The 15511-nt window shown below is 46.5% G+C and overlaps 1 protein-coding gene across 1 annotated transcript in view; it reads right to left on the bottom strand.

Annotated features, from left to right (window-relative positions):
* Positions 1 to 2814: 2814 nt before the first annotated feature.
* LOC147607814 (LRR receptor kinase SERK2-like) overlaps positions 2815 to 15511 on the bottom strand; it is an 81723-nt gene continuing 69026 nt past the window's right edge. Inside the window, exons 10-12 of the mRNA XM_086790086.1 lie at positions 4027 to 4368; positions 3512 to 3906; positions 2815 to 3421 (exon numbers count right to left, since the gene is read on the bottom strand). Of these exons, the coding sequence (XP_086646212.1) occupies positions 3107 to 3421; positions 3512 to 3906; positions 4027 to 4368 (1052 nt within the window). The 3' untranslated portion in view covers positions 2815 to 3106. The remainder of the gene's footprint in view (positions 3422 to 3511; positions 3907 to 4026; positions 4369 to 15511) is intronic.

Raw genomic sequence — 15511 nt, 5'->3', positions numbered from 1 at the left:
ACACTCTCAGTCAAGCTAGCAAGCATGCACACTATTTGAGAAATGATTGAACTCTCTCATTCACATTATCAAAATTTGTATATATACAAGTGGGATTTTCCCCACTGCATAGCTTAAGTGGGTTCCCTAATGTCAAGAACCTTCTTGCTCTTTAGCAAGGAACCATAGTGTTATTGGTTAGATCACTTGTCTTGGATCGTGCTACTAAAGAGCCAATAGGCCTATGAGACCAAAGTGATACAATAATGTCTATGGTATATCTCATCATGGAACGAAAATAAAATAGAAACAAAACAAATTATCTCACTAGAGTGATATAAAATTGTCCATGGAATAGCTGGAACATGAAACATGAGAGGAGCATCAGCCCCATCAGATGGTATAGCAAGAATACCATGGAATACTAGGAACATGAAACATGAGAAGAGCATCAGCCCCCATTCGATGGTATATCACTGTCCAAAATATCAAGCATGGGACTAATGAGTATGTCCGAGAGGTCTCCCTCAACTATGTCATGTGGTGGAAAGGTAGCTCAATGGCGATGGAGCATGTCCTGGATCTAGAGCTCATGAGGGATCGTGGCCGACATTCAGGGGGCGAGGGGGTATTGGAATACTAGGAACATGAAACATGAGAGGAGCATCAGCCCCCATTCGATGGTATATCACTGCCCAAAATATCAAGCATGGGACTAATGAGTATGTCCGAGAGGTCTCCCTCAACTATGTCGTGGTGGAAAGGTAGCTCAATGGCGATGGAGCATGTCCTGGATCTGGAGCTCATGAGGGATCGCGGCCAACATTTAGGGGGCGAGGGGGTATTGGGCACATTGGAATGTGGAGGCCCGAGTCCGAGGTAACTCCTCTCGGGTAAGGTGGATCCGGAGAAGGCTAAGGTGGATTCACGAGATCCCTTGTATGGGTGTCCTCCTCTTGGGTTCAGAAGAAGCTGGTGATGAATGGCTACATGCCGGTGTGCCACCTATGCTAGGGTGGGATCTCCCCCCATGTAGACCTATGCGCCCTTAAGGGCAACCGTCTGTCTAAGAAGGCTTGTTTGCTGGTGGCGTTAGCAAGGAATCTAACGATGAGAGGCCACTCTCGTGTCATATCCTTCCCTGTCCTCCATGTATTTGCAAAGGGGGGGGTCCCATTAACTCCTATCATCTGGCAAAGCGTCATGGCATCTGCCTTGGGAAAAGCCCCCACTTGTGGCTCCTGCACCTCGCTCATGGAGGGCCCTATCCTTCTTGCATTTCTCCTCGAGAGTCTCATGTATGATGCTCTGTGGGGGTTTGTGCTTCTTCACCACCTCTACCCAATCTTGCTTAGTGGTATGCACTTCTTCCTGCAAAATCTCTCTTGCAACCTTTCGCTGCTCTAGGTCCACACGGAGAGAGAGAGAGAGAGAGAGAGAGAGAGAGAGAGAGTTATATTATCATCTTCAAAAGGCCCAATGGGTCTATGAAAGCAAAAGTACAAAGGTTCCTTGTGAAAGTGAGCCATGGAAAAGAACTACATAAACTAAAAAACAGGTACAATAGGAACAGACTAGATGTATGTCTATCGTATCATGGTCATCTTCGTCCCGGTGAGCATGTTGATACATGATCAAATACATCTCCTTATCATTACAAAGGAGAAAGAGAGAGAAAGAGATGGTGGATGAGACCAACATCATAAAAAATGCATTCAATTCTCAAAGTTTGATCATTTAAAACATCGAGATTAAAAAGGCGAGTAATATTGCATGTCGATAGAAGGAAACAACATTCAATTTGAAGGCATAAATTTCAACTCCGGTAAATTGATGAAATTTCATTTGCTTTGTACGCCAAGAAGCCTTGACTTGAAGACACACTAAAACAATGATACACATTATATGATCTAGGGAAAGCCAAGTGGAGGAGATGGTAATAGATGTATCATGCGACTTGTTGACACCATGAAATAATCCATGAATTGTACAAAAAAATATATGTTACAAAGTGGATAAGTGGAGACGTTATCATACATGACTACATGTTGGCTACAGGAATTGCTATGTTTGTCATGTGTTTTGAAGGTCATCGAACTTCTCAGCCTTGATGCCTTGTGCAGGATAGAGCATAATAAGAGGATGTACATATACACAAAAATTTTGCCTCTCCAGCCTTTTGTACACCTTATGGGCGGGCCTCCATGGATATGATGCTGCACCACTTGATTTATGTCCCCCCTTAAACTGATAGAGCATATTAAAAGGGTGGGCATATGCATGGTGAGTGTGCCTCGCCATTTCTAACAAAGCTTCACACCAAGCACAGACATGACACTATGCCATGCGAGACATTACCATTTAAGGAAGCTTACACTTACACACAAAACAAATCTCTGCTTGCCGATATACTCTGCAGACTGCAAACACATGCCATGACTCCTAGTGACCACCCTCAAGTTTGACAAGAAAATCTGCACAAGGGTATAAAGATGCCTGGAAATATCTATGTTGGTGTTGTGTTGTGTTTATCAACCACTGGACCTTCACCTATCAAACACCCACACCTAATGTGTGGCACTCCAGTTTGCTCCCTTCATACGCTGATGGTGTACAGTTTCCAATCTATACATGGGTTTTGCAAGGGTACATGGTGACAAAACTACTTTTTCCGACTAGCCTTAGGCCCAAGATCCTCCCGTACTTACCTTTTTTCATTGTCCGTAGGCGCTTTTTTATCCGCCCTTACACAATGCCACCACACTGTGTAGGGTTTTGAACCCAGAAGCTCCCGGTCCTCGGCAAACATCTCTTACCACTTGAGCTATCACCTCATTGGAAAAATTCCAAATTTTTTTATGTTGTTTTGATGGAAAAATTGTGGGACACGGTAGAAAATGGGTTTGAAAGGGAAATAATACATTAAGGGCTTTTAGACATACAGCTACACTCATAGGTGGAGGTCAGTCTAAACTGTGAATTGAGGATGGAGGGGCGATCTTGCCCATCTTAAGTGCCAACCCATTACCGTGGATAAGCAATCCCTGCTGATTACCGTATGTGTAAAAACTGTTGTTAATTTTACAAATGGTAGTGAAGGTAGATGAAGCTTCCATAAGGGGCACTGTCACCTTGCAACAGAAAGTTGAATTGCTTCCTGGTTGACTGTTGAGTCTTCAGCCCATTCTGCTAATCTATGTGGCATGGCTTCATACTCTTGCCTGCGGATGAATTCCAACTGTCGCCATTCCTCCCATCTTTCTGCAAGCCCTTCTCCACTGAGCATCCTCACCACTTCTGCCATCGTAGGCCTGTCCTGGGGACTCAGCTGCGTGCAGAGCAGCGCCACCTGAATCATTTGCTCCACCTCTTGCACATCATAATCTGAGAGGTTATTGTCAACAATCATATCGAGCCTCTTTTCATGCTCCAACTTCTTTACCTGCAAACAATGTGCTCATAAAGCCTCAAGCCAAACCCATGTGTTATATCAAGTATCAAGGGTGAATTCACGGGTTTTAGGCTATATTACATGGTCCAGCAGCAAAACATCATCTTCTTCCTGGAGCCGAGCAAAGTCGATTGCCCTTTGACCAGTCACAAGCTCCAAGAGCATCACTCCATAGCCAAAGACATCGGTTTTCTCAGATGACTTCCCAGTTGAGAGGTACTCCGGAGCTATGTGCCCCATCGTGCCACGCACCATTGTTGTCACATGGGTATTCCTCGTATCTACCAACTTGGCAAGCCCAAAGTCTCCCACAACAGCTTCATATTCTCCATTTAACAAGACATTAGCAGCTTTTACATCCCTGTGGATTATCTTTGGATTGCAATGATCATGAAGGTACTCGAGTCCACGAGCTGCTCCCAAAGCAATCTTCTTACGTATGCTCCAATCAAGTCCTGGCTCCCCGTTCTTTCTATCTGCAACATTATTAGCTAGCTTTAATTTCCTCCATAGCATAAGCAAGCATGAAACAACTTAAAACCAAGGCAAAGTTTTCAGTCTTTGTATAAGATCAAAGATGCCTGTGATGAAGTTACCTCTCAGACAGTATGCAACGCTCTTGTTTGGCATGTATGGATAGACAAGAATCCGTTCTGAAGGTGTGATACAAAACCCTATCAAATGTAAGAGATTGCGGTGTACTGCCACACTTATCATCTCCACTTCCTGCAAGAATGCTGCCTCTCCACCCTCAAGACTTGTACTTAGCATACGCTTTACCCCTATCTCCGTGCTGTCTTTAAGAACACCCTTGTAAACCTTTGCAAATGCACCTTGGCCTATCACATTTGATTCACTGAAGTCATCTGTTGCAATTTGCAGCTCTCGCCAAGAGAATCTCTTCAACTGTCCGAAAGCTATTTTCAGATCATCCTCAGCTGCAAAACCAGGCACCATCAGATCGTGTCCCATTGTAGTCTTATAGATATCCTGAACACATAAGGAATGCGCTTCACACCAAAGAACTAATGCAACTGAACGTAAACTTAGAAAAGAAATACACAAGAAGCCTTGTAGTAACAAAGTGAAGTTCAATGTCACTTGGAAATGATTGTGAATACCCTTCGTATACTAAGGGGAACATTGGCTGGGGGGGCATACGCCCAAGTCCCAAGCAAGAAAGTACTGCAACAAGACTAAACTTTGACATAGGGTGTGCAGTCCATGCTGTTTGCAGATGGCTAGCATGACCTTTGGTGTACGGAGGTAGAAATCCAGGTTAAAAAGTGAGAAAAAGGTTAATGGACCATTGCTGAATTTAGACACTCATTAAAACACATGCATGACATGCCAGGGCTTAAAGCAAATGCATCACATAATAGGGTCAAAAACCAGAGGTATGTGGAATTTGGAGTTACCATAATTTTGTAAGGGGTACGTGCTGTATTTAAGCCAAGACTCCTAAAACGTAATACACACCCTAAGAGATTACCAAAAATGATGGTTGCCTCTCTTAAGGAAATAAACCACTTTGGCAGATCCTTCTATTAGTTACTGAAAAAACCGCCACGAAGGGCTAAATACAACCACGAAGGGCTAGATACAAACTCGCCTCATGTACAGGGCGGGGATCAAGTAATCTAAAGGGTGGAAAGAGACACTTCTCCTCCAGCTGGCCGCTCTATGAGGAGAAGGCTATCTCATACAAGGGGAGGCGCGGGGGGGGGGGGGGGGGGGGGGGGGTGGGGGGATGGGGGATAACCACAAGTGGGGTCACCACCTCTATCAATGAGAAAAGGACCAGGCTGCCAGAGCCTGAAGGAAGCTTCCTACCTCTTCCGCATGTGGTCAGAGCCACCCTGCAACTTCCCCCACGGAGGGTATGTATGATGTCGAGCCAAATGTCCTGATAGACTCTGCAAGCGGAGTGTGGGTACCCTCGATGGCTTCGCTGCATCTAGCTAGCCATATGTGCCATGCTGCAATGCTACGGTAAATCTCCCATCTCTGGCATGAGGACTATGACTGGTACTGCCGAAATGCAGAGGTGAGAGACCTGAAGGGCTAGCCCTCCACCATCCTTCTCATAAGCCCTGACCACCTCATCCTCTATGGCCCAAGCGACAGTGCCCCATGTAATGATCCGGGGGTCGAGGTCTTGTCCATTGTGAATATGCGGAGAATTCGCCGCCAAACCTGCTGAGCCTTGGGGCAATCCCAAAGACAATGTCACTAAGACTCTTGAGGGTGGCCGCACCTCAGGCAAGCTATTGGCCGACCTCCAACTACCAGCCAAGTACCAACCGCCAAACTCGTGTGCCATCAGCCCAAAGAAAGAGGGTGATCTTTCTAGGCCGAAAACTATCCCAAAGCCTCTTCCAAAAATCTGAGAGGAAATGCTATGAGAGGCCCTGTGATGTGCTGCTGTTGCCGAGGTGCCATCGAACTCTGGCATCTGGATCCTACGACCTAGCCGTGGTGCCATCGATCTTTGGCATCTGGATCCTACAACCTAGCCGCGTTGAATATGCAAAAAAGGGGGCATTCAGAGTCTCCTCCCAATCATGCCAAGTCCACTCTCCGGGGTCACACTGGAGACCCATGAGGGGTCGGCACTCCCATATCCATAGCTGCCAGAATCTCTCCCTGGCCACCTTGGCCAGTGGTGGGTCTATGTGCCACTCCTATGCATGAAATCCAATCACCCTCACCCTCTGCAAGGTGCAACCACTGAAATCCTCCAAGGGGGGCTCGGATCTCTCTAATCTACCATGGGGTCCAATAGAAAAAGTGAGCAAACCAGTGCCCTCATCCGCTCTGTGAACTACCATGCATGGTAAATACACCAAGCCACACTAGGGGAGTTGGGTCTGGGATAGGAGTCAACCACTCCTAAGGAATAGCAGAGTCGATGTCAATGCTCAGCCTGTCTCTACCCCAAATCCCTGCCAAACCTCTCTTCTGAACCTCCGGGGGGTAACTGCCTATGTGCAAGCCAATCTCCAAGGGACCTAGCATGTCCTCCTAAGCTCAATGTGCCCCATGATACATGAGGTCGGGCCCCTAGCATGTGGCCACTCGGTAGACGGACCAAGAGGTTCTAGATCAAAGGCTGCCAAAGACACTCCTCTGAGGCAACCGGAGCTAGCTGCCTGAGGGCCGGCCTGCAAATCTGTCCTCAAAGGCACGGCTAAATCTGCAGGCCTGCATCTATGTGAAGATCCATCTGGTACTCTGCAGCCAAGGGCCCCCTAGACTCGGAGTGTGGGCTGAAATCCGGGCCAAGAGGAAGTTCTTCCAATGCTCACCACCGGGAAGGAGTCCTCTAACAATCAGCTTGCCCAAAAGGACGCGGCTCTAAATAGCAAGGTCAATGATGCCAAGGCCCCCTCTGCGTCGCGACTGAATGATCACTCTCCATGTCACCTTGGCCCTAACAAGCCTCCTGTCACTGCTGGCCCATAAGAAATTCCGGATCAACCGCGTTGTACCTAACCAATACATGCTCGGGAGAAGGCCCAACAAGAAGTAATGTACCACATGGTGGCAAGAAGGACCTGGTTTGCCACCACCACTCTACTAGCTAGGGAGAGACTCGCGGAACTCCAATACAAAAGCTTCTTCCGAATACTCAGAAGAAGGGGGGGCGAGCTGCTGCTCCGGAGAGAGATCGATGCCCACCCGACATCCAAGATAGCGAACTGGAGTGCCCCTCGGAATCCACTGGAAAGCCTCAACTGGATACCAAGTCGGGGAGGGGAAGGGGGGGGTTGATTTGCGCTCCTGATGTAACTCTGAGTCTAGCAGCTCCTCCCGAGTCCGGGGGGGGGAGGCGCAGTTCCTAGAGCTCCGTCTCCTGAGCTGAGAGGAAACTGCTCATGCCCTCGGTGATGAATAAGAAAAGACAAGGTGCCAATGGGCAGCCCTGCCGGACCGAGTGGGTGAGGGGAAATCTGTCTCCACAGAGCTCCCTAAATGAGAACCTAGCTGTGAGAAGCTGAGTAAAGTCTTGAAACGCCTCGGATCCACTCCACGGGGAACCCCATCCGGCTCATAGTACCCTCCAAAAGCTCCAATCCACCCTATCATAAGCTTTCTCAAAGTCTAGGAGTAGCATTATGAGGTCCTGTCGCCGCATCTAGTGAAGCTGTCGCCTCCTAGAAGGTGAAGATGTTGTCCAGAATGCTCCGATCCTAAACAAAGCCTGTCTGAGTGTCATGAATCAAGTCAAGGAGGAAAGGTTGAAGTCTCCTGCTGATGGCCTTTGCCAAAATCTTGTAGGCAGTCCCAAGAAGAGTGATGGGTCCCGGATCTCCAATCTATCACCACCCTCCTTAGGAATCAATTGTATCAAACCCTCCGAAAGCCTCTCTGGCATGGCACCTATGATCATAATCTCATTGAAGGCAGCTCGAAGGCCGCCTTACATGAGGTCCCAATGAAGAAGAAAGAAAGAGACTAGAAGCCCGTCTGCCCCCGGGCATTTTCCCTTGGGGAGTGCCGTCAGTGCCTCCGCCAGCTCCTCAGCAGTGAATGGAGTCAATAAGAGGCCCGAAGAGCGGGGGGAGCCACCTCTCTCGTGTGTCACCAGACCCTCTTGTGCACGTCCATCACCCGTGGGGATAATGGGGCACCAGTGAGAAGAGATCGGAAAAAATCCATGGCGATGGCTCTCACATGGAGGAGATTAGAAACAATAGCTCCATCCTGGCCACACAACCTGCAAATGCCATCTCTCCTCTTGTGGGGGCGGCTATCTCAAAGAAATCCCCTGTGACTCTGTCACCACCGGCCTAGGTCCAGGAGGAAGCTCTGGCATGGTACCTGTACTCCACCCTCCTCTCCTCTATGGATCTAATCTCTGTGCGGGCAGCAGCAAGCTAACTCTCAGTCAAGGGCTATCTGGGGAACTCTCTAAAGCCGCTGTAGAGAAGCCAGACCCCTCCTTAGACTCTTCTCCTGCTCTTGAAATCCCTCCAATCTGCTCTAGGCTGCCTCCTGTAAGAAGCTCTTGATCTCCCCCAAGCCCACATCCAGTGTGCACGCAGCAGAGCTTGAAATAAAATCCAGTCCAACCCATATCTTCTCTATCTTGCTGTAGATCTCGGGGTCCTGAATGAGGCGGACCGGAATCCTGGAGCTCGCATGCATGTCTTGCCTCCAGGGGTCCTCTAAGGACAGAATAACCGGAGCATGATCTGAGAAGGTAGTACCCGCCAAGATACCGATCATGCCCCCACGGTCGCAAGCCCACTCATCAACATAAAACCTGTCAAGCCTAGAGAGGTTGGGGCTGGTGCTCCTTCTATCCGACCGCGAGAAGCTAAGGCTCCCAGGGCTACGCCCAAACCCAAGGGTCCTGTCCCCTGAGTGCCAGTATCATCTCCTCCCAGGCAGAGTACTCTGCTCCTGAGACTATGGCAGTGCCTCCTCCAATTCTGTCTTCTGTTGTCGCAATCATGTTAAAGTTCCCACTCATGCACCCAAAGTCAGCCTGAGGAAGAGCCTACCGGACTGTGCTCCAAAAGATGGCTCTACATGCAGCGGCGTTCGGGGCGTAAGCATTGAGGAAGCCCGCGCGATACTCTCCAATCAGAATGGTAGCCCACTGTGAGCACCCAAGAACTATGACTCCTGAGCCAGTCATCACTACCGGTAAAAGCTGCTCACTAACAGAAATACAAACTCCTTCCTGCGTCTCCGAGGAGCCAAAGGATGGAGACCAGAGAGTGTGACTCCTACCTGCTAAAATCTTCCCGTAGCGGCGGGTGTGCCCCTCAGAAAGGCGGTGCTCCTAGGGGAAAAGAATGTCAATAGGTCCCCCAACTGAAGCTTTGTGAAGCTCTCCTCTGAGGACACCTTGTCTCTGAAAGCACTGAGGCCCCCCTAAACCCTGAATGTTCCATGTGACTATCATCCGCATATCAATCTCTATGGGAGGCGGAACTATTAGAACTGCCCTCCACTCGAAGAGTCTTGGGCATGGGTTTAGATGGGGAATAATCACAGTCCCATCCTGGGGTGAAGGCACGTCAAGTGGGTGCGGATCTTGTCCTCCATGTGACGCCACTCTATCCGAGCTTGAGAGTAAGCATACTCTGAGCTCCATCGATCATAGTGTAAGTATTTGTAGGAAGGGGGGAGGGGTACTGCGACTAAGATATGCAAGAACACAAAGAGCAGCACCTCTAGGCTGGAAGCCACCACCTCCCCATCCTGGTCTCTATGACCTGAGCCTCCTAGCCTTATCCTAGCCAAGGGCTAGAGGTGGGTAAGCACGTCGGTGATGCGCAAATCGTGAAGATGGTGAGAAAGCTCAATTGCCTGTCCTTGGATGGCAACAGCCACACTAACTCCAAGTCCCACTCCGTCCCCAAGGCTGCACTCAAAGGAAAATAGAAAATCATCGCGCCACTCTGAGGTGTAGAAGGTCTCGTTTAGTGAAAAACCACACAAATCCGAATGGGGGCTACTGTCTCCTCGAGAATATATATCCCTTCTGCCAAGATGCTCACATATGCAAGTTCAATTAGCTTAAAAGAGAGGGAGGAGGCTCCAATATCAATTCACATCTTGGGGGCTACTTTTATTATGCAAGTACGATTAGCTTAATCCACTTCTATCCACCTTAGTGAGCTCCCCACATAATTTTGAAGTGGTCCCCCACGTCACTGCCCCCAAGGTGACGAAGCACTGGGTGTTGCCCTTAGTGGTGTATACATGGAGGACCTACCACCAAATCTGTTGTGCCTACAGACACTCCCAAAGGCAATAAAAGTCTCCCGCGCAGCCCCACAGCGACCACACGACTGCACTGTGCGGACTCTGGAGTGACCTATATGCCTTGTGAGTGCTACCAAGGCCACAAGAGTGTCATCAAGCTCCTAGAGTAGAATATGATGGCCCAACCTAGCCGTGTACAGGAAAAAAGGTATGGTGGGTGACTCCAGTCTGCAGTGTCAAGTCTCGCCATGACCACTCTCTAAAATCCCACTGAAGACAAACCATAGGGTGGTTCTCCTAAACCCACAGACACCATGAAGGATCATCCACAACTTTCAGAGGATAGGGATTGATATGCCATCACGACAGTCATGGAAGCCTGCTATCCTCACCCATTTGCGGGTGGGAAGGAATAGTCCTCGTCCAACGTGACACGGCTAGGTAGAAGGCGGCCAAAGTTCCCAACTGAATAGGCCTTCGGAGGCAATTCCCCTTCCATGGCAAAGATGGCCAAGGGAACATCATGACGCGAGAAGAAAGCTACCCACATGCGGTCGGTGGAGAGGGTAAGAGAGTATGCCAATTTGGAAGGATGACAAAGGCAATGGTGAGGCTCAAGTACGTCCACCCAACACAACAAGACTGACAAGCACTCCTGCTCAGACACCCTCCGATCCCAAAACTATGTCCGATGGCATGTCGACACGATACTGGTGATCACTTGGCTGCATCTCCACTCCTAACTTCTGCACAAGCTTGGCATTCATGAAAGATGTGAGCATTCCTAGGGTCAAAAAGAATGTGTACATTTTTTCCCATGACCAACCCATACATCCGTATTAGGCCCGTAGGAACTAAAAACTTTCATATTAAAGCTACAACCCTTGCAATAACTCTGATCTGAAACAATTTTATGTACGGAAGTAATGTTACCTTTAGCCTCAAGTCACATGGGCTCCCTTTGACTTTGACATGCCCTTTGCCTGTGCGCATCCTCATGTGCCCTTGTTGTGACCACAAGTGAAGCACTGACCCTCCTTAATTGTAACAAAGTGTGGTCTCATATATAATAATGGGCCCAAATCCAATAGACCATGCCCATGGACAATCTTTATCATAGTGTGAAAAGGTTGTCATGTCTATATACCAAAATAAGCCATAATTGGAACCAATCACTTGAATATGAGAAATTACTCTTTTCCTCTTTCTAAACCTAGGCTAGCCTCTCTAGGCTAGGCTAATCCGAGGTTAATCCAAGGCTAAGCTAGGCTAATATAGGATAATCTAGATGTTGCTTTCTTTCATTGGTGTAAGAGCTTAGTTTTGATCCATCTTGATCTTCATTTCAAGAAAAATTGAGAGATTCTTGAGTTTCTTGATTTTCCCAAAATTTTCTTGAGGAAATTGATACAAACATGGAAAATAATTCAAGTTTGAAGACAAAAACGAGGACAATGGTGATCAGTGTTGGCCATGGCATTAGGACATGATTTGATCTCAAATTTGAGCTACTTGGACCAATTTTTGATAGGTGATCGTGTGGTTTGGGCCTACACATCTTCTTCCCTTCTTCCCTCTTCACGTTTTTGAAGCTATAGAGATTATGGAGTAAGGACTTCCATTGAACATGGAAAGACATCAGCGAGTCTAGGAGCTGCGATTTGATGCCTCAATGGTCCAGATTCGACATGCTACTTTGCATCTAGAAGGCTATGCCCATGCTTGGTGGTGGCACTTGAATGCTCATGGCTATTTGATCACTACTTGGGTGGACTTCAAGAATGAGATGAGAAGAACTTCTGTTTCATCCCTTAATAGATTAAGGATGGTGGAAAAATGGAATGATCTCGCTCAAATGAGCAATGTCAAAGATTATGTGCACGAGTCCATGAAGTTCTCACTTCATGTGGAAGGCTTGAGTGAGAAGTACAAATTGAGAAAATTCATCAAAGGATTGCAAAACAATATTAAGGTTGATGTGGATACTCAAAGACACGGAACTGTCAAGGAGGCCATGCTTCTTGCGGAGATCTATGAGGCAAAGTATACACATGAAAGCGGAGCAAGGCATGGGTTTAGCACTGATTTTGGCACTTCAACTATGGGCAAGACTTGAAGTGGTGTTGCATCTCACACGGGTCCTCCTAGATTTCCAACCATTTATGGAAAAGGTGGAAGAGAAAATTTCAGATTTGGCAACTCTTTTCCTAGACCTCCAAATGTTGATGGGAAGTAAGTTGATGTGAAGCATCTAACAAGAGCAAGGTTATCGGTGAAGACCACATTAATAACTTCAAGGACAAGGGCTTGTGCTTCAAGTGTGGCAACAAATGGAACAAGGATCATTGGAAGGTTTGTAAGGCCAAGAAGATGACCCTAAGCATGATTCTCACCAAACCTCGCTATGAAGGCATTGAGGAGGATGTGGATGATTATGAGGAGTATTTTGAAGATGCCAACAATGAAGTTGAGGATGTAGAGAATGATAGTGAATTTCCTTTTGATCCGGTTGGATCGAAGAAGAGTGAAGTTGACTGTGATAATGGGTTACCGTTGCCTATGTGTATTCATCGTGACAAGGGTAATATAGCTACCTTATGCAATATCTCAAGTGATGCCTATGCCAGTTGCAAGAAGGGTGCAAGTACATTAAGGTTGAAGGCATGCATAAATGGAAGGGTGACGCATGTTTTGGTTGATAGTGGGAGCACACATAGTTTTATCAACACAAAATCCGTGTGCAAGTCTCAAATTACAGCTCATAGCTTTTTTACCTTTGTGGCAAAGCTAATTTACTTGTCTTGGATATGGGTCCCATTGACATCGTATTGGAATGTGATTGGTTGGTAGATCTTGGGTTATTTCACATGATTATAGCAAGGGCATATGAGTTTCATGCGTGGAAATGATGAGGTTAGATTGACCGGAACTCATGTGTCGAGAATTAAGATGATCAATGCAACACAACTCAAGAGGGAGCTTAAGAAAATGGGATGTGTATATGTTTTACAGTTTTGTAAGGAAGAAAGCAATGAGGAATGAAGTTATGCATAGAGGTATGAAGGAATTGTTAAAGGAGTATAAAGATGTGTTCCAAATGCCAAAGTGCTTGCCACCAAAACGGGAGGTGGATCATGGGATAGAGCTATGAAGTGGCGAAGCAAGTGTAAGAGCTTATGGACATGGGATGGGTTACTCTTAGCCAATCACCTTTTGCATCACCCCGTACTCTTGGTCAAGAAGGATGGCTCTTTTCGCATGTGTGGACTACAGGAATTTGAATAAATCTACAATCAAGAATAGATTTCCATATTCCAAGGATGGATGACTTGCTTGATGAGTTGAAGAGTGCATGTTTCTTCTCCAAGATTGATTTGAGATCGTGGTATCACTAATTAAGAATCAGAGAAGGTAATGAGTACAAGACGGCATTTCGGACCGACAGGGGTCTCTACCACTATTTGGTTATGCCATTTGGGTTGTGTAATGCACCGGCAACGTTTCAAGCCCTAATGACCAAAGTGCTTGGACTCTTTCTCTACAAATTGGTACTCGTATTCTGATGATATTGTGATACATAGCAAAAGGGAGAAAGATGACTTAATGCATGTAAGGGCTGTTTTGGATGCCTTAAGAGCCAACAACTTGTATACAAAGGAAAGCAAGTATACATTTATAGCATAAAACATTGAGTATCTTGGACACATAGTGAGCAAGAAAGGCATTATGGTGGATCCCAAGACGGGGGAATGTTTAAGAATTGGCCCACGCCTACAAACACCAGTCAATTGAGGGAATTCTTGGGCTTGTCATCAATCTATAGGAGATTCATTAAGCGATATGCTCATATTATCGCTCCTCTTACCAACAAGCTTAAGAAAGAGGCTTTCTTTTGGGATGACATAGCCGATAGGAGCTTCCAAGAGCTCAGGGGAATACTCACATCAACCCCCGAATTTGTATGCCCGGACTTTACGAAGCCATTTACGGTTCAAGCTTATGCATGTGGAAGAAGCATTGGGACTGTTTTGTTTCAAGATCATAGAGTAATTGCATTTAAGAGCCGAAAGATTAATGAGAAAGAGATGGTTATACATGTCTATGATCAAGAGATGTTAGCAATACTTCATGCAATAAAGAAGTGGCATCATTACTTATATAGGAGTCACTTTTTTGTGAAGAGTAATCATAGAGTACTTCAATATTTTTGGTCTCAACCTACTTTGTCTTCCAAGCAAAGAAGATGGGTGGCTACATTACAAAATTATGATTTCGAAATCTCTTACATGAAAGAGAAAGAGAACGTTGTGACGGATGCATTGTCACGTATATGGGCATGCACGTGCATGGTAATTTTGGAGGTACATAAAGATTGGATATTGGATATCCAAGAGGAGTACCTATTGGATGAGGAAGGGGCGCCGATGTGGCAAAACTTACAGCAAGGATCTCATGATGATTTATTGCATTTCAAGCTTTGTAATGGACTCATCTACTACAAAGGCAAAGTCTACCGTGTGCCTACATCGAGCCACAAGAAGAGGATGTTTGAAAGAGTCCAAGGCACCTCTGATCTGGGTACACTATATTTCACGATAAGGGTTTAAAGCCCTCTCTAAATATTGTGAAATCTCCCTCTAATCTCGTAGTAGACTGGCACTGGCAAACATAGTGCTCCTCCGACTCAACCCCCGTCTGAAAGTCTCTACACGTCTATCCTCTTTGGGTATTCGCTACCAATCTCTATCCTCGGTCTATGGGATGATACCCTAAGCTGGCCAATGGCTATCCTCATAGCATGCGACGTGAAGGCATCGAGATAACTTGGTCTCTGTATGAACCATCTCCTGTGAATCTCACGAAATGATCTCTGTAATATTGCATCTTGGTAGGCAATGGGCCTACCAGTGTGATCCAAGTGTTACGTGTGTATAGCTCGAGCGGATCATATCGGATCACCCGGTTCCTATCCTCAGGATCATGTTGAAATGGAGGGAGCCGGTCACCTGTAATCTCGTCATGGATGAAATTTAAAAAAACAATAGTAAACTAAAACTAAATATGTGTTTCAAGTTTTTAAACTTGGACACAATGTTGTACTCATATCCTCGGCATGCAGGAACTCTTCCACAAAAACCCTCTCAAAATCTACCCATGTCGTGGACTCCTAACTCTTTCCACCAGGTAAGGGCTTTTCCTGTCAGGAATTCCTATACCATCTGTATCTTTTTATCCTGGGAAAAGGATGGAATTGGAAGCCAGAAGTGAGGAATCAACTATCTACTAAGTCTTTCGTTTTTTCTCCCCCCGTATAAAACTCTAGAGTGAAAGAGGGTGTAGCTAAAGCTTTCCCAGCCC

Source organism: Cibotium barometz, chromosome 54 (genome assembly GCF_041138505.1).
Source record: "Cibotium barometz isolate CiBa-2024 chromosome 54, ASM4113850v1, whole genome shotgun sequence".
Classification (NCBI taxonomy): domain Eukaryota; kingdom Viridiplantae; phylum Streptophyta; class Polypodiopsida; order Cyatheales; family Cibotiaceae; genus Cibotium; species Cibotium barometz.
This window is presented reverse-complemented; position numbering and strand designations above follow the sequence as displayed.